Below are 18,724 nucleotides of genomic sequence, written 5' to 3'. Positions count from 1 at the left end.
AGAGGGACTGCATGAGGGCCGCCCACACGGAATCAAATGCTAATCCCTTCCACAGACACACCCAAAAGTCATGTTTCCCAACACCTCGGTGTCCTTCAGCCCAGAAACTGACGCGCGGGGCAACCAGCACACCAGCACGAGTCCGCGGCCACGGCTCCCCCCTCCGCCCCGCAGGGTGCTAGCAGCACCACCACACAGAGGAGTAAAACTCTGTTTAGGAGGCCAGGCCCACAGCCAGGCGTGGCCCTCGAGCAGCCGTCTGCAGACCCCCTGGTCTGGGCCCGCCCCCCCTCGCCACCTGGCGCCCACTCCCTGCGGCTTGTTACCCGAGAACTCTAAGTGTGTGTCGAAGGGCCCGTGCCCACGTCCTGTCAGGCCTGGGAAGAGGAGGGTGCTCCAGGCGCAGGGACGGGTCTGGCAAAAGCCCAGAGGCAGGACCGGGCAGGCTAGGAGGAGCCCTGGACAGAAAGCCCCTTCCTCCTCAGCGGTGGAAGAGCCCGGCACCCGGCTGGCAGGAGGGCGGGGATGAGCGTGGCGGGGCCCACTGGCACTGGGCTGTGCGTGACATGCCTGGCCCAGTGCTGAGGCAGCTGGAGGGACCAAGCCCAGGAGAAACAGGAGTCATCGAGCTGGAAGAGCAACCCCACAAGGGACTGCCCCCACCCCTGTGGTTGGCCAGTCCCTGTGGCCCCCAGAAGGCAGTTCCTCTCCTCTGCAGTGGCCTCGCCATCTGCCCCCAAAGACACCGATCATCAGTGGGGTCATCCGCCCTGGTCACAGAGGCCGACCCTTAGTTTCTGACCCCCGTCCATGGGACCCAGAAACAGGTTGGCGCGGCGAGGCAGGAGGAGCCTGCTCCTGACTCCAGGCGGGGCCGCGCTGGAGAAGTTCCCTTCCCAGACCAGTCAGCTGGCCGGCAGAGGCAGCACGCGCAAGGCACGCCACGTCAAAGAAACCCAGAGGAGGAAAGGCATAGGTCCAGGAAGCCCTTTCCACAGGGAGGCTGGGATCTAGGATTCTTGGCTCCTCTGGTGTTGGAGTCCTGGGCTGACCCACACTCACCCACCCACAGGGTGCCCCCCTTTCCCTGAAGGGCCACTAGGCTGCACCAGGATGGGGGTGTCCCAGGAACCCCCAAGTCCCATCAGTTGTCTGTCCTGCCCCCCAGCCCTACACAGCTCTGATGTGCTTACTGCGTGCCTGGGAAGACAACAGACACTGCCGGGCTCCCAGAGTCAACTATGCCCCAGCTGGGGACCCAAAGCCTGGCACCCTGGGAACCTTCGAATGGTCAGAATCACTCCCTCCGTTCACCAATGGTCTCAAGAAGAGTGAGGAGCCCCTAAGGTGTCCCTCACCTCTTTTCTGGTTCAAGATGGTATCTGTACCCGAATCTTACCCTGGAGAGCAGCTTCTCAGAGCAAGTGTGTATCAAGAGCCCTCCAGTGGGTCACACAGGCCCAGCACCACCTGGAGTAGAGGGCTCACACCTTCTTCACCTGCTTCTGCCTTGCGGGAGGGCAAGTAGCCAAGAGACCCACAGGAAGAAGAAACAGCAACTCCAGTCCAATGCCAGCCACCTGTAGCCTGTGCTCAACAGATATTGATGGACTGACAGATTCCCAATCAAAACTGGTACACGGTGGGCGCCTGGGTGGCTCAGTGGGTTAAGCCGCTGCCTTCGGCTCGGGTCATGATCTCAGGGTCCTGGGATCGAGGCCCGCATCGGGCTCTCTGCTCAGCAGGGAGCCTGCTTCCCTCTCTCTCTCTCTCTCTGCCTGCCTCTCTACTTGTGATCTCTCTCTGTCAAATAAATAAATAAAATCTTTAAAAAAAAAAACAAAACTGGTACACGGGCCCTCCCCGCCCCGGCTACCGCACTCACTCCGTCACAGGGGGATCGGGTGACTCCAGGGCAACACTGTGACTCATGCATTTCCGCATGGCCAAGTTCTTTCTGCAGGAGCCCACCAGCCCCACAGGAGCCTCATTCAACGCCAGGCCGGGTTGAGGCCCGGGAACTGGATACAGATAAAAGTCCAGTAGTGGTGGTATGGGATAAAGATTTTATAGCGCTCAGGGAGTAAATTCTCTATCACAGACGGGTCAATCCCAGCCACACGGCGGTCACTGGCGTGAACAGTCGGGCACGAAATATTTAACACTGCAAAACTCACAAAGATCCAAAGTCTGGGGGCGCTCAGCACCACGCAAGTCAATCAGAAACAGCCTCAACATAGAGAAGACACAACAGCGATCCCACATGGGAGGCACAAGGTTCTTTCCAATTAGAGCATTTCCCTAAGGAAACAGTAGGACAACGGGATGGGCTGACCTCACCATAATGTCAACAGAAGTCAACGTGCACGTTGTGGGCCACGCTAGAGCGAGATCGAAATAGATGCCTCAAGTTCTCTATAAATCTAAAACTGCTCTCAAGAAATAAAAGCTATTTAAAAACGTATTAGCACACACCCAAACATAGGAAAATCGATCTCTTTGCTAATACCTGCACCGAAGAGGCCATCCAGAACACACACCAGGAAACCGAGTTAACAAAAACCAGAAACCTCTGCTATCATCACTCGGGGATCACTGCCAAAACAGTACTGTGCTGGGGGAGGGAGGTGTGCTAAAAATACACTGTAGCGATAAAAAGAAACACAGAGACTCAACAAAGTAAACAGACAAAAGTCTCAGAAAGAGGAAGTGTCACAACAAAAGCCCAAAAGCAAAATAAAAAAACAAAAGCAACGAAGCTGGTGGTGTCTGTTCTCCACCCCTGTGATGGTTTTATCCAGGATGGTGGTCTGCGTGGGGCATGTGCCTCTCTGTCAGGCACACAGAGGCCAGTGCCCCTGCATCCCAAGGTGATGTGCTCGCCTGGGGCAGGACTGCGCCGGGCCAGACCCCGGAGCCTCACTGCTCACTGCCACGTCCACTCCCAGCACGGAAAAGGGCAGAGGGGCGGTGACCCTGGGCTCAGTGGACACGCTCATCCAGGAGCTCCCCCAATCCTCCCTGCACAGGAGGCCCAAGGATACCCACACGGAATGCGCACACAGAGACTTGGGAGGCCCCAAGAAACAGCTACGCTTCCCCAGGAGCACCAAACCAGCAGCACTAATCACAATTCAGTTTTATAAAAAGATTGACCAGGCGCCACGGCTCAGCGTAAGCAAGCCTGTATACTGAGCGGGTCACACAGTGTGTCAGAGGCTGAACTACAGACATTCCTGCCGCAGACGGAGTAACGTGTGAAAAGGAAGCAAGAACACCACCCACACGGAGATGCGCTGGCGATGACTGGCCTCGCCTCCCCACCAAAGCTCTACAAAAATGGACCGGCCAGCTTTCTTCTTGACATCGTTACGAGAACATCTGGGCATCAGCAAACGCACCTAGACAGATGAGCACTGACGTTAGCCAAGAGCGAGTGCATGAATAAGTATCAGTCAAGCCCTGGGGTCCCACCCCTGGAAAGGACAAGGGAAGAGAACCTGTGCCCACAGGGGACAAAGGCTAAAAGACACAGAGGAAAGGTTGCAAGGGGACGATCTCACCTAGGAAATGCACTGAGGAACACCGCCAGAAAGCTCGAGAGCTCTCCAATCCTGTCAAAGTAAGCTGTTAGGATAGGGGTACGTAATAAGGAACAATTTATCACTTCAACATCAAGAACATTAACCCTTAGACACTACCTTAACTAGAACCCCAAGACTTAGAGGAAAGGACAACTCCGGCGGGAGGGGGAGCACCAGGCGGTCGTGGGCAGCAGGCACCACGCCAGGCAGGGAGCACCAGCACGAGGCTGGTGGCAGCTGCCCCATACCCTCTGGGGTCATCGCAGAGCAAAAGTGAAATTTGTCTGACCATGAGCAAACAGAAAGACTCTCCCTTCACCTCCTAAAAAGTTGTAAAGGGGTAATTCACACGCCATTACATTCACCCTTTCCATGGATACAATTCAGCAGACTTTAGTATATTCAAAGGGTGGTGTGACCATCATCATGACTGCCACGTTCTCATCACCCAGAAAAGAAGACCTCACCCCTACCAGCGTCGCTCCCCAGCTCCCCTGCCCCAGACACTAAAAACCACCAGGGTATATCTATGTGTGCTGGTCTGTCTGCAGGGACACTTTCCAAAACGGGCACCTCCTAGGACATGACCGCTGTGACTGGCCTCTCGCCAAGCATCATGGTCCAAGGTTCGTCCAAGGTTCGTCCACATGCAGCACATACCAGCGCTTCGGGGCTGCTCAGGATGCTGGTGTTGTGTGGCCGCTGGGGCTGCTGTCTGGGGCAGTCCCACAGGAGCTGACTGCTAGGTCACGTGATAACTCTGTGTTTAACGCTGCGAGGACCCGCCACACCATTTGCCAAGGCAGCTGCCCCATCTTACTTCCCACCAGCCAAGTGTGGGTTCTGATTTCTCCGCGTTGTCATCAGCTGCTGTCCCTGATTAGCATCCCAGTGGGTGTAGGTCCCCTCCCGCTGAAAGACCCAGAAGAGTAACAATACCCACCACCATTCCCATCAGCGTCTTCACCGTATCCTTTCACTTAATGCCAGTCTCCAAGTTCTCAGGAGGATTTGCGTTCATGTTTTTGGGAGGACGAAAGTAAGGAAGAGGTGGAGGCCTCAGCTGTCCCTGGCCGAGGACCACTGGGCCCCTGGGCCACCCACCTCCGCCACTCCTCCCACCACACCAGCATCAGAACAGATCACTGCCCAACGACAGAAGGTTCCATGTCCAGACTACGAAGAGCTCCACGCACCAGTAAGAAATAGGCAGACACCTTCCAGAAACACTGGTGACGGTCCCAAACAGGCTCTCCACAAAGGAGTGTCTCCAACCGGCTAGTCAACAAAGGACTGGCGGCAGGGGCACCTGAGAAGGGCTGGAGCCAGCAGCCAAGGGATGCGTCCAGGGCAGATGTCCCTGAGGAAGGCCCTGAGGCACAAGTGGTCCCCACACAGCACCCAGAACAGCTCCATGGCCCAGCCCACAGCCCTGCTCAGCAGGGTGGCTCGGCCCCCAAGCCCCCAGCCCCCCACCAGGCCTCTGCACCCTTCCGACTCTGACAGGGTCCGGGGAGGAGATGCCACAGATAGGAGAGTCCCAGGGGAGAGGGCAGGCAAAACCTGAGCCCGGAACACCTTACAGTGTGCGCCAACGGGAGCCCACTAGCTTCTCTCTCATGGGAAAGATCTCCTTGCACAGGCGAGAGAAACCAGACTCTGAGAGCAAGTGACTCTGTATCATCTCCCAGGTGCGACCGCCAGAGAAGGCAGGAAAGACGCAGGGACTGGCAGGCAGATCCAGCACCTGGCTCTGTTTAGCTGCCTTGCCTCAAAATCACCCGGGGAGCCAGAAACATCTGTTCACAGGTGCAGGTGCACCTGCTAGGCAGTGCTTCCAGTCTCGGGGTGTCAGGCCTGGAATCTGGAATGCTGTGGTTTACTGGGGCAGTGCCTGTTAATCCCCAGATCTGGCTAAGGCTGGTCACGCTGGTCCTTAGTCCCACTTCACACGACTTACAGAGATTATCTCCCTCCTGGCACATGGCCCTGCACCCCCCGGCGCTGGGTAACTCAAGCAGCAGAGCCCGAGGAGGGCTCAGCCTTCTTGCCAGGGGACCAGGGTGGCTGTCCATGTGCGTCTGTCGTGGACAATCGCAGATGGGCTGCACTCATGGGAATCACCAGGAAAGGTGAGAGTGCAGGTGCACACAGAGCCCTGCACACCGGTGACCCCAACATCCCCAAGGGGGAGGTGTTGGTGACTCAGGCACCGACTTGGCCCCCGGCTCAACTAGGAAGCCAACCATTAACACAAAGGTCTGCAAGAGAACCTAATTACCACAGAGGCCAGCAAGGCTCCGGGGGCCATGTGGGGTGGAAGGTACCTGCTGGGGACACTGCTGGGGGACAGCCATGTGAGCACAAGCAACTCTGTCTCCTCATAGGTGAGTTACACATCCATGTAAAACATGAGGGCTGCTTACAAGACAGTAAGTAATCAGGGCAGTAGCCAGAGTCGCTCCAGAATCTTCTTCCAACCCCTGAGATGCATCCCACCTGGACTGATGCAGCCCACCGTGTGAAGAAGGGTTCAGCCCCACCTTACAGTGAATCCCAACAAGAGGGACACAGGACAGCCAGCAGGAACAGCTTCCTGGGTGCCTCCCACAAGGGAAACCACAGGAGGAGAGGGACCAGCTCCCACACAAGGACAGAACCTGGAAGGCCTGGGACATCCCTGCTGGGAACCCATCACGCCACCTCTCAGAACCAAGGTGTCACCAGGGATCCAAGTGGCCTGGCAGGGTGAGGGCAGGGCTCAGGACAGTCAGCCCCAGGGAGAGCAAGAGCCCACCCTGCAACCTTCCATTTCCTGTGAATTCCCTCCGTCCAACACAGCCCAAAGACCCGCACTCTTGTCATTTCAGCTCACAGACAGAGAGTCAAGCTGGGGGAGGAAGGGCCCAGCCCCCAAAAACCAGTGTAGGCCAGGGCAGGGCTGGGGGAGCAGGCAGGCCCAGCCAACAGGAATGCAAACACCAGTGGGCCCAGGGCACCCGTGCCTAGCACCAAGTGTGCCCCTCCTCGGGGGGATCAGGCGAGCCCATGCCTGGCAAGTGACAGATGCTCCGCAAACGTCTATGGATGGCCAGGGGGACATGGGGACACTGTGGGGATGGGGGTGGGGGGTAAAGGGGCCATACCAGAAGTGGGTGGGTGGGGACAACAATCTTCTGGAAAGGCTGGAGATGCTAAAGGTTAGGAGGGGGAGGGTTCTGGGGTAGCCAGAGAGCAGACCTCCTCTTTGGATTGGGAACCTTCCCTGGGAAGTGGGGGCAGTCCCCTTGTGGACTTGGGATTCCCCTCCCAGGAACAAGGAGTTCCTCTTGGGATTGGGGGCCTCCTCCCGGGAACGGGGGGCAGATAGAGGCTGTGGGCATACTCACACAAACTCTCCCTGGCTGATAACCCTTATTCATCAAACCAGCATGCCAAGGGTCCATCCCTGTCCTAGGCCCAGGTGATCCCTGTGTGACATCTGTCCTCCATCAACCCACCCTCCCCACTATGTGGCTTTTGGCCTCAGTTTCCCCGGAAGCACCTGCACATTGGCTGTGGAGATCAGATGAACCAGACCTGAGGACTGATGCCCACATGGGAACAGAATTCAGCTGCCTATGGATGGTTGTCACCCCCCCGCGCCCCCCCCATCCACCCACACTTGTCCCATTGCCAACCACACACCCCAGCTGTCCTGGGCAGCATCCAAACATTAAGCTGCTTTTAGAAAACTGGGAATCCACTCCTGGGCGGTAGGGATTTAGCCAGAATCGGGTGCATTTAGAGAAGATTACACCCTAATTGCCTCAGTGTCAGCAGGCAGGCTTCTGGCCAGCTGAGCCCCAGAGCTGGCGGCAGTCCCTAGGGACCTGGGCTCTACCACCCAGGGACCCAGAGGCCAGTCCCGGGCCACAGGACAAGGCCCCGTGTTCCCACAGCAGCCGGCCACCCACCACAAACCTCATTCAGCAGCCTGCAGTCATGGCAGGAGTGGCAGCTGTCCAGCTCCCATGTGCCTTGCGTCCCCAGGATGGCCTGGGCTGGAAACACCAGGAGAGCAGCCTGCGTTGGGTTGGCTTGCTCTGTCTCCAATCTCAGCATGTCTTCTCCGTTATTCGCCCTGTGGTGAAGGGACACCCAGCAAGCCACATGGTCAGCCAGTGGCCAGATTTCTACCTCAGGACCCAGAGCCTACAACTTTTGGGGACAGACATGTCCGTGGTTGTGGCCAGGGCAAGACAGTGAGTCTGAGGAGTGAGTGTCCCCCACATCTGGCATTCTGTCACGCTCACCCTGGCAGGGTTAGCCCCAGGTGCCCCCAAGGAACGGGTGCGGGATTACCTGCCGTGAGGGGCTCCCACTCCCCGAGGAGAGAGGACACTGTTCCACCTGCGAAGAGAGCGGAGAACCTCCTGGGCGAAGCCAGGGCCCTGTACTGATGCCAGCTCTCTGGTCTCCCTGCCTCGCTCCTTCACCCTGCACGCCTCGAGGCTATCCGCAGGGGTGCAGCTCTCAGGCCCGCCGTGTGCCGTCAGTGACATACACACATGCATGCACATGATCCACGCCACGCGCCAGGACGCCCTCCGTGCAGTCTGCATCCATCTCACGGCCACGACCACAGCGCCAGCACCGCGTCACGTGCAGCAGCGACCCGGTAAGCTGCCGCTGACTGCCGCCCGGAAGCGCGGGCCTAGACGCACTCTCTCCCCAAGCTTCGCAGCCGCACCGTGGTCGGAGGCATTCCAGACCTTGGCTGGTGCGAGCTCAGGGCATCCCCCAGTGGAAAGGGGCACTGAGGGAGCACAGAGGAAGAGGTGTACTTGGCAGCAAGAGCATGTGGGAGCCACCTGGGCCGACCATAAGTCCAGTGGGTGCCTGCAGACCTGTCCCAAAGCTGGCGACAAGGAGCAGCCGCGGGGGAGGCTGGACCCGGGGCCCAGCAGGCTGGAAAGAGACTCCCAGAGGGTGCCGGGCACCTGAGGTGACAGTGGGGGCACCCAAACCCAAACACTTCTGGAGCGACGGAGCAGCCCCTGGGGCAGGCAGCCAATGGAACCCCCAGGGGTACTGGGTCTCGGGTCCGACCACTGACTGACCCCACATGCCCCCCCACCCAACTACTGCCTGGATCAAATGCACAGACTGTTAAGCAGATCACTGGGTTGGTTTATCAGAAGAAAGTCAACCCTCGCTGAGCTGAATCCCAAGGGAATGAAAATTACATGAAGACACTGTCCTGCGGCCTGCCTCCAGAGATGAGGGCACGAGGACACAGACTAGCACACTGGTCTTTTATCAAGAACCTTACCAACTGTGCTGGTGACTTTTCTTTTTAACCACGTGCATTGTTACTTTTTGTCAAGATTTTTAAAAAAGGACAATCACAGTTGTCAGGGACCATAACCAACCCCATCAGCACAGGGCTGAGGCCTGGGCAACAGGCCCCAGTCAGGTGCAGAGAGTCATACCACAAAACTGCAGGGCTGAGGGGACACATGAAGAGACGGAAACCCAGTGAACCCACTAACACACCATCAGGAGAGTGGGATATGATCAAAAGAGTAACTGCACAGAACAATGGGACAAACAGAGTGCGGGCAGTCCCCACATACAGCGAACTGACCGTGGGTGGGGGCGGGGCGACACACCAGCGCAAAAGACAGTCTTGTCCCTGCAACACCCGACACCCCCACGTGAAGAAGTGCGTCTGGACACACCTTATGCACCTCACAAAAACTAACTGAAAACCAAACCCCCACCAAAAAACAAAATGCAAACCGAAAGAACTTCCAGACAGAAACACAGAATTGGGATAATCCTGGGTTTGGTGATGCAGATCTCGGCACCAAAAGCACAACCCGGGGGCGCCTGAGGGACTCTGATATTGGCGTCCGTCTGCGGGTCAGGTCAGGATCCCAGAGTCCTGGGATCAAGGCCCGAGTCAGGTTCCCTGCTCAGCGGGAAGCCTGCTTCTCCCTCAACCCACTCCCCCTGCTTGTGTTCCCTCTCTGTGTCCATTAAATAAATAAACAAAATCTTAAAAAAAAAAAAAAAAAGCACAACCCACAAAAGCAAGATGGCACAAAACTGAAACCGTTCTGTGAAAGACCCTGTTACAAGAGTGAAAAGACAAGCCACAGATTGGGAGAAATTACTTGAAAACTAGGACTTGTGTCCAAAATAGATAAAGACCTCCTAAAACAACTCAATTTTCAAATGAGCCAAAAACGAGTGCCGACACCTCACCAAGGACACAGACAGCAAACAAGCACGTGACAAGCTGCTATGCATCCAGTGTCATCTGGGGAACACCAACAAGATGCCACTCCGCTTTCTGGAGTGGCCAACATCCGGAGCACCGGCCACACCAAACGCTGGTGAGGACGCGGAGCAGCGGGCACACAGGGTCAGGCTGCAGAAACGCAGACTGCGCAGCCACTGTGGGAGCGTTCGGGGGTTTCCCACAAAACTAAACGTACTCAATCCAGCAATCACACGTCCAGGTACTGACCTCAAACGAGCTGAAAACCTACCCCATGCCCAATCTGCACGTAGATGTTTGCGACAGCTTTATTCATACTCGTGCAAAGCTGGAAGCAACCAGATGCCCGGTTTGAATGGACGACTGTGGTAAAGCCACAGGAAAATCCCTGAAGAAGCTGGGGGAACCTAGGAGGGAACGAGCGCCGAGCAGTCTAACTATTTCGAGTGGATGAAGCCACCTCACGGGAGGGGTCGGGGAACACGGAGCTTGCTCAAGTACCTTGTTTGGAACTAAGTTGAGTACAGAAGACCAAAGGCACAGAAGCCCTCGGCTCTAGGTGACACGGGCACAGGTCAGCAGCTGTCACCCTCCTGCGCACCTGCACTGGGACGGAGCGGTTACGTGTCTGCGTGGCGGGTGGTGGAGCCAGGGCTCTCACTGCTGGAGGGAGGCTGCGGACGAGCAAGGGGAGGCAGCCAGAATGACACATGGGGTTGGGCGAGAGCTGGAGACAGCGGTATGAATCCACGTTCAGCTTAACAGTACACAGGTGGCTCCATCTAGAAATGTCTGTAGATGCGTGTGTGCACTGGCTGGTGTACCCACACTGTCGCCTGGCTCTGCCGGCTGGGAGGGAGTGGAGGCAGTGACTCTGCAGCCGCAGCAAACACCCAGCACCCAGATCTTGCTGCTGCCGCTGCTGCTGCTTCTTCTTGTTTTTTTCTTTTTTTAATATTTATTTTTATTTTTTGAGAGAGAGAGAGAGAGCGCACACAAGCAGGGGAGGGGCATAGGGAGAGGGAGAACCTGATTCCCCGCTGAGCTGGGAGCCCAGTGTGGAGCCCAATCCCAGGACCCTGGGATCATGATGTGAGCAGAGGCCAGATGCTTAACAGACTCAGCCACGCAGGTGCCCCCAGATCTTGGCTTCTAACACCCTCTCCAATAAAAGAAACCAGGCTCCTTGAAGAAATGACTGATTCCAGGACTGGGGCATGGATGAGCCTGGAGTACTTTGCAGCACCAAAAAGCTGCTAAGAAAGGAAGGAAGGAGGGAGGGAGTGACGAAGGAGGGAAGGAGGAGGGAGGGAGGGAGGAAGAAGAAAGGAGAGAAGAGAAAGAAGGAAAGGAGGAAGAGGGGAGGAGGAGGGGGAGGGAAGGGATGGAAGGAAGGAGCAAGTCAGGATGGACAATCATGACAAGGAGTGTCAAGGGGGCACAGGAGCAAATGCCAGAGCCGCCAGGGCCAAAGCTGGAACAAGCGAACGACCAAATCAGGAGTACTGGATCCTCATACAAACATAAACTAAGCGTGTGTGAGCCACGACCAATATAAGCCCGCAGATGAGTAACTCAATAAACAGGGAAGAGCCAGGTCTCCCACGCAGAAAAATCCCAAACCACGTACACAGAAGCTCCCATCCAGGAGGCGTCTGTTTGAAAGGGGGAAGCGGTGCCCTGGCGGAGCAGACCCGGACAAACACCCAGGAAGGGATGTGGTGAGAAGAGCTCTTCACTGCTGAGACCCTCCTCCCAAAAACACATCACCCCACCCCAAGCCCGAGAAACACAGGAGACAAATCCCAACTGAGGGACATTTGGCAAAACACCTGCCCAATGCTCCTCAAAACTGTCAAGGTCACCACAAACAGGGAAAGTCTGAGAACCTGCCACAACCAGGAAGAGCCTGAGGACACGTGGGTCTGTCTTGTGGGATCCCACATGGGGTCCTGGGGATAAGACCACATGAGCAAAGGCTGAGCTCCCACCAGCTCCCTCTGTTCCTCAAACATCACCCATTTCTGGAACAAACAGATACTGCAGCAGAAGGGACTGCTTCACCAGGCTGGCCACAATGACAAAATCGGGGGACATCAGTGCTGGCCACAGCTTGCTCCTAGGCCGCTGTGGGATCTGCCCTCCCTAGCCGGTTGAGCACCTGCAGTCCCTGCCTTTGCACCAGGTGACAGGGTGACAGCAGACAGCCTGGCCCTGCCCCATCCTGGGGCCAACATGCCCTCTGAGCACCCCAGGTTAGAGCTCTAGAGCATCCAGGGAGCCCCTCAGGTTGGCGGACAAGCCTGGACCCCTGCAGTGCACACAGGATGGGGTGTGGAGAAAGAGAGAGGAGCGTGCCCGGGGGACCGCAGGCAGCCAATGACCAAGGCCCACAGGACAGGCATGGGGCCACCCTCACGCCATCACTGCCAGGGCTTCCAGGATGCCGGGACACTGAGGCCCAGGGAGGGAGCCGCTGGGGTCACATCAAGCCTTGCTGGCATACAGCATGGGCCATGAACCCTTGCTCTGAGCCAGGTCCCCACATGTGGGACGGGGTCACAGAGAGCTGGCATTGCTCTGCATTGGCCAGGACACAACCGACCGGTCAGCATGAGCCCTGGTGGGCAGAGAGGGTGCAAGAAGGCGTGCTGGACAGGCGACCCAGGGGCCAGGCCACCAACCAGCAGAAGGCAGCAATCCCGCCAACTTTTTAAGAAAAAAGAACACAGGGGCGCCTGGGTGGCTCAGTGGGTTAAGCCTCTGCCTTTGGCTCAGGTCATGATCTCAGGGTCCTGGGATCAAGTCCCACATCAGGCTGTCTGCTCAGCAGGGGAACCTGCTCCCCCCTCCCCAATGACCCCACCTGCCTCTCTGCCTACTTGTGATCTCTGTCAAATAAATAAAATCTTTAAAGAAAAAAAGAAAGAAAGAAAGAAAGAAAGAAAGAGAAAGAAAGAAAGAAAGAAAAAGAAAGAAAGAAAAAGGAACACAAACATGAGAGTGGGGCCTGTGGGAGAGAGCAGCCCCAGGTCTGGTGGGAGGCAAGATGGGCAGCCTCAGGACAGGCTTGCCAGTGGGCCAGTTGGTAAAGTGACAGGCCCTCAGCCAGAGGCACCCAGCCGACCCTGCTCGGCTTCTGATGCAAACAAATGACCCGTAAAGCAACATTTCTGAGTCAAACAGGGAAATCCCAATGCTGACCAGAGATCAAGACGATGTCAAGGAATCGTTAACTTCATCAGATGTGCAAATTCACCCGTGAATGCTACGAAACATTTAACTTACAGCCCTTATTTTCTCAGCCCAACTCAGCCGTGCTTACAGAGAAGCAAGGCCCAGGAAGGAGAGAGCTGGAGCCACAGACGCAGGCAGAACACACACGCCCACCGCATGATTCCCTCTGCTTGGGTTCTGCTTGAAACTTCCCCTAAAGGTGGAAACCCTTAGCAGGGGTGCCATGCAGACAAACCCGTAAAACCCAACGGCATGAGGATTTCACACAGCGCAGCGACTGACCAAAGCACACGGAGTATTCTGAACCCACGGAAACCCAATCTGCGTTCACATGAATTAAACCTGCTCTTCTGCAACCCAGACCATGACACAGAACTGTGTCTCTTTGGAAGCTGTTACAGCTGCTGTTTCCTGCTTTTCGGAGTAGCTTGTACAGCTGCCCCACGTCCACGGGAAGAAAACATCTGGCAAATAGAAATAGCGCGCCTTTCCCCATGCTCGCCATCAATCACCTCCTGAATCCCCGCACACACACTGCTTACGGCTACCTGCGGACACTTCTCAAACAGACCTATGATTTTAAAACATACTAACCTCTAAAAAGGAAACCAGGCCCCAGACCTCCTCAATATTATTACCTGCCTGAGCCCAATGGCCCTACGACCCTGTGACCCTGCAACCCCAGCTCTCCGTCTTCCTGCTATGGGGGCGGGCTCCGGGCCCGGGAGGGCCTTGCCTGTCACAGCCTGCAGGGCCCTGTCCAGCCCCTGCCCACCTGCCAGCCTCTCCTCACTGGCTCGGAAGCAGCCAATCTCTCTATATCCCCCATGTGTGCAGCGGCATGTCACCCAGCACACCGCTGTGGACAACTGTGACTGCGGGCGACTGCCCCTCGCTGACAGGGGAAACTGATCTCCTCCCCACCCAGGACGGGCCAGGGGCCCTGAGGCAAAAGGAAAGTCCAGCAGGAGTCTGTGTGGCCCTGTCCACTGCTCACTCTAACCACTGCCTGTCCGCGTGCTCCAGAGGCACTGGCCCCCCCCATGCCCGGAGCAGCAGTCCCCCGCCCTGACCCTGACAGCCAGAGCCGCTCGTCCAGGGCCAGGCAGGGCCCACCCTCTCCCTCAGAGCCAGTGTGGAGACCGTGGCCCTGGAAGGCACGTGCAGCACCCCCTTCCCTGCCGGGGCTGTACCCTCATCTCAGGAAGCAGCTCAGTCACAGCCAGTCACCACGGACAGGACAGGAGGGGCCATGGGGGAAACGCTGGAGACGCTGGCATTTCTAACTAAAAGCCCTCACGATCACTTTGCAAGCCCCGCCTGACACACAGTCCACAGGCGGTGGAGTGGGGAGCAGCCAGCAGTGCAGCCACAGGGAGCCAGCCGGTCACCATCCTTGCTCCCCTGCAGCGGCCTCGCTCGACTGTCAAGACCTTGGATGTATGGCCACCTCTGTGCCCCCAGGGCCCACCACACCCCACCTTCTGCCCCAAGACAGGCCCCTTCCCACCCACGGCAGAACGGCCACCACACAGCAGCCCAGAACGTGCAGTCCCCTGGGGGGGTTTCAGCCCCAAGGACTCTGCTCCATCTTCTAGGAGAATCCCCACAGGCTTTAGCCAAGTCAAGGCTCTTCCCACCCCCAGGCAAAGACTTGAGGAGGCCTCCAACCCCACTCCCCCAGCAGGAACAGGGGCAGGCCACACAGGCTCAGTGCCTTGAGCAAAACTCAGCTTCTCTGTGCCTCAGTTTCCCCAGCTGTAGGATGGACATAACAAGGTAGTGACCCCAAGGGTGGGTGTGGGACCTGTACGAGTCAGTGGGGCACGGGGAGGCCTTCACAGCACCCTGCTCTGTGGGACTAAACTGACTCACAGCTCTAACTTCTACGCAAAGACCCTGAGGGGACCCAGTGCCTGAGGACCCTGTTCAGAGTAGTCACCCCCACTCATCCATACCTCAGTTTCCCCATCCACTGGGAGAGGAGGCTAAGAGAGGGAGGGAGGGAGGGAAGGCCTGAGTGTAGGAGACAGAGCAGCGGCCCACTAGCTCTTTCCTGGCCCTTCAGGCCCGGCAGGACCGGACACTCCAGCGCTGAGAACCGAACTCAGGCAAGTCCAGAGGGGACGCAGCGGCCAGAGGTACCCAGGCCCGGAGGGGCAGGCGGGCAGCCGGGCAGGCTCACGGGCCTTCCAGGAGACGGGAGAGGCATGGTGGCGAGAGCAGCACAGCCAGCCAAGACACAGCGCTGTACAGTAGTACAGGGTGAGCCAGGCCCTGCCGGGGCCCCAGACCGCAGGCTCTGCCACTCAGTCCAGGGGACTGTGGGGACTGTGGGGACGGCGGGGAGGGGAGCCAGGCCTGAGGGAGGTGGAGGGAAGGAGCTGACGACACTAGCTAGCAAACACTAAGTAAGCACTTACTGGGTGCCGGGCACTGTGCCCAGCCCCTGACACACCGTAGCCCGCCAAATTCCGCCTGCTGCTTCCCAGGACCTAAGTACGCTGCGCCAATAAGAGCTCGAGGCTGCGCCCAAGGCAGCAAGAGCACTGACGCTACACTTGGACCCCGGTGCCGGCCTGAGGCACGCCCTCCAGGCCCCACTCCCCGAGGCCAAGGACCACCCACTCAGGGCACCTGCTGGAGCCCAGCAGGCAGGAGCTCCCACTCAGCACGTCTACCCCCTCCAGACCTGAAGATGCAGCAGACGGTACAGACTGAGATGAGGACCTGGCCACTAAGGACAGGAAGCACCACACGCCTGACCAAAGGCCAGCCGATTCTCTTCCGCACAGAGCAGGGAGGGGACACTGTGGGACTTGGGATGGACTGGGCCCTTAAAAACAGCGGCCCACTCGCCCTGGGCCTGGGTACACAGCCACTCACCTGTGACCAGCCAGCTTCCCTCCCTCACTAACAGGACTGTCTACAAAGGCTGGGCACAGCAGCACAAACACCCGGTCTGAAATACAGTTTGTCAGCAACTGAACCAACTCTAGTTCGAGAAACTAAGTCTTAAAAGAACAAAAATGGCTCATCTCTCTACTAAAGAAAAAAAAAACCCAACAAAATTTGTCACTTTAAATCTTGATTTTTAAAGTAAGAGTTAACATATCCAAGTAAGACCCCGATTACGGTGAATGAGGCTGAGGAGAGCCTGAGCCGGCCTGGGTGTGAGGGGGCCCTGTGCAAGCTTCCCACAGCATGTCTGAGGCTCTGAGGCTCCTTCCTCCGGCCTCAGCTCAACTGTTCTCACCACACCTACAGTGGGAGGAGCCAGGGTTCAGGACCATAGAGCCCTGTCCAAGGCTAAGGGGCAGGTTCCTGCAGGAGCTGGGAGGTGACATCAAACTAAGCAAGCAGGCACTTAAAGAACACGTGTGGGGACTGACACACCATTCTCCTGATTTCCCTCGGGATCCACCCTCCAGACACACCCCACAAAACGGAGCCAAAATTCTTGCACTGGTCAAAACATCTGTGTCTGTGACAGTGAAGAGCTGACAACTGAATGGCCTCTAAGTGGGGACTGGTTCTTTCTGCTACGGTCCATTCTGGTCTGTTCCTAAAGTGGACATGAATGTGAGCTTGTAAACACAGAAAGGGACTGTGCTTGCTGCTGGGGTGGGGGGTGGGGAGGTGCCCAGCAAGCTAGGGGAGGGGGGAGGACCAGAGACCAGAAGGGGGGCCCAAAGGCGCTCCTGCTCTGTATTCTCACCGCCCCCTGCCTCCCTCCACTGGTGCATCCCCTCACCCCACATATGAACATGGGGCCTTTGTGGGAGGGGCCACATGCCAGCCAATCTTGGCTCCAAGGAGGCGCCAATACTTGCTGGCAGATGATAGGACCACGGGTCTGATGTGCTGCCACCTGCCCCCGCCACCGCCGTTGGTCAGTTTACTGATACCAACCAAACACCTGCTTTGCCTAGCACAGATCTAAGCGCCTGTGAGGACTAATACATTCTCTCCTCCTCACTATCAGAAGAGGACTCTACTAGTGTCCTCAGTGCGGCAGGGAGGCTCTGAACATTACAGGCACCTCCCTGAGGCCACTGGGAGCAGACATGCAGGGAGGTAGGCAGTCAGGAAGGCAGCAAGCATGGTGGATCCCAAGACCAAGGGCCAACAGCTCAACTGGATAAGGGGAAGTGTCCGGTGGGGAACAGCACACTGTTAGAAAAAAACAAGAGGCCAACATCTAACCATGCACGGCCTTTTCAAATACACAATTCTCAGACCACTCTTTTCTGGGTGGGCAATGCTGCAGAAGGAAAAGCTAGGGCTCCATCCCACAATCACAACTCCAGCAAAGAGCTGGGCCTGGATCCAAACCTGGATGTTCCCCCCAGAAAGCAACTTCTTCCTGCCCACCCCCACAACAGGGCCCAACCGTCAGGGAGACCTGGAAGAGAAACGCTGTTTAAGTCACCCAGAACTGCCTCAAGGAAGGCCTGCCCAGCTCTCGGGAGGGCCAGAAGGCACCCTGGTGGGGGGGGTCCCACCTCATCTGGGGGCAAAAATCACAGGAAACACAAGGCTCTTTCGGTGACAAACACCCACAGACCTGTCACCAGACCCTGGGACAGCGGCCAAGGCAGCCAAGACAGGAAGTAGGCGGGAGAAGTACTGCATCCCAGAGAAGTGATGAGGGGGGCAGTTGCAGAACTGAGTCTAGGAGAGACAAGGGGGATGCCAGGTATGGTAAATGACCACATTCAAGGTAAGCCCTTGTCGCGGCCCTTTTCCGGCCTCAGGGCGCTCACGGAGGAGAGAAGAACCGGTCTGCCTGGAGGCGACGGGGACCCAGGCCTGGCCAGCTACCTGCATCCATCCCACGCCCCCATCCCCCAACCCAGGAAGCCAAACGCCGCAGAGGACATCATCCCACCCGCCCGAGGCCTGCAGCCAGAAGCAAACACGCTGGCTACATGGCCCCACCCGCAGCCCCTGCCCGCAGAGGCCCGAACTCTCGCATGCGCGCCGTCCACACGTGCGGGCCACTGCAGCACTGCCTAGCGGACCGGACACCCTGACCCCGGGCGCCGCAGTGCTGGCCCGGCCGGGCCGAAGAGCTGGCGAAGGCTCTGCCAGCCAGGGGTCCGGGGTCGGCCGGGGCGCGGCGCCGCCCCCGCTCCGCACCTCCTTGAGCTGCTCCATCTCGCCGCGGATGGCCTCGTAGTCCACCTCCAGCTCCTCGAACTGCAGCTTGAGCTGGTGCTTCTCCTCCAGCACCGCCAGCCCGTACTCGGCCGCCTGGATCTTCTCGCGCGTGGTCTCGGCCAGCTCGTGCGACAGCCGCTTCACCTCGGCGCGCAGCCACTCGGGCTGCGCTTCCATCACCAGCCGCGCGTACTCCTCCTCCTCCGACGGCGCCGACATGGTGGCCAGCGGCCGGCTACCGCTGCTCTCAGCGAGGTTCAGGCCGGGTTCCCGTCCGCCGCCGCCGTCGTCGCCGCCACCGCCACCGCCTCCGCCGCCGCCCAGCCCGACGGCGCCCCGGCCGCCGCCGCGCAGCCGCGGTGCGCTCCGTGCCGCGCGAGGCACTGTGGGGGCCGTAGTCCCTCCCGCACCGACTACAAGGCCCGTCGTGCCCCGCGCCGCCGGGCTCGGCCGTGATTGGCGTGCGGCTGCA

The 18,724-nt window shown here is 58.0% G+C and overlaps 1 protein-coding gene across 2 annotated transcripts in view; it reads right to left on the bottom strand.

The window, feature by feature from the left end:
• LOC111153542 (BICD cargo adaptor 2) overlaps positions 1–18,472 on the bottom strand; it is a 43,465-nt gene extending 24,993 nt beyond the window's left edge. For both annotated transcript variants that reach the window (XM_022512612.1, XM_022512613.1), the window contains exon 1: positions 18,232–18,472. In XM_022512612.1, the coding sequence (XP_022368320.1) occupies positions 18,232–18,471 (240 nt within the window). In that variant the 5' untranslated portion in view covers position 18,472. The remainder of the gene's footprint in view (positions 1–18,231) is intronic.
• Between the last annotated feature and the right edge of the window lie 252 nt (positions 18,473–18,724).

This window comes from Enhydra lutris, unplaced genomic scaffold (assembly GCF_002288905.1).
Source record: "Enhydra lutris kenyoni isolate GAN:26980312 unplaced genomic scaffold, ASM228890v2 scaffoldscaffold33, whole genome shotgun sequence".
In the NCBI taxonomy this organism is placed as follows: domain Eukaryota; kingdom Metazoa; phylum Chordata; class Mammalia; order Carnivora; family Mustelidae; genus Enhydra; species Enhydra lutris.
Note: the sequence above shows the minus strand (reverse complement) of the source record. Positions and strands in the feature narration are given on the sequence as shown.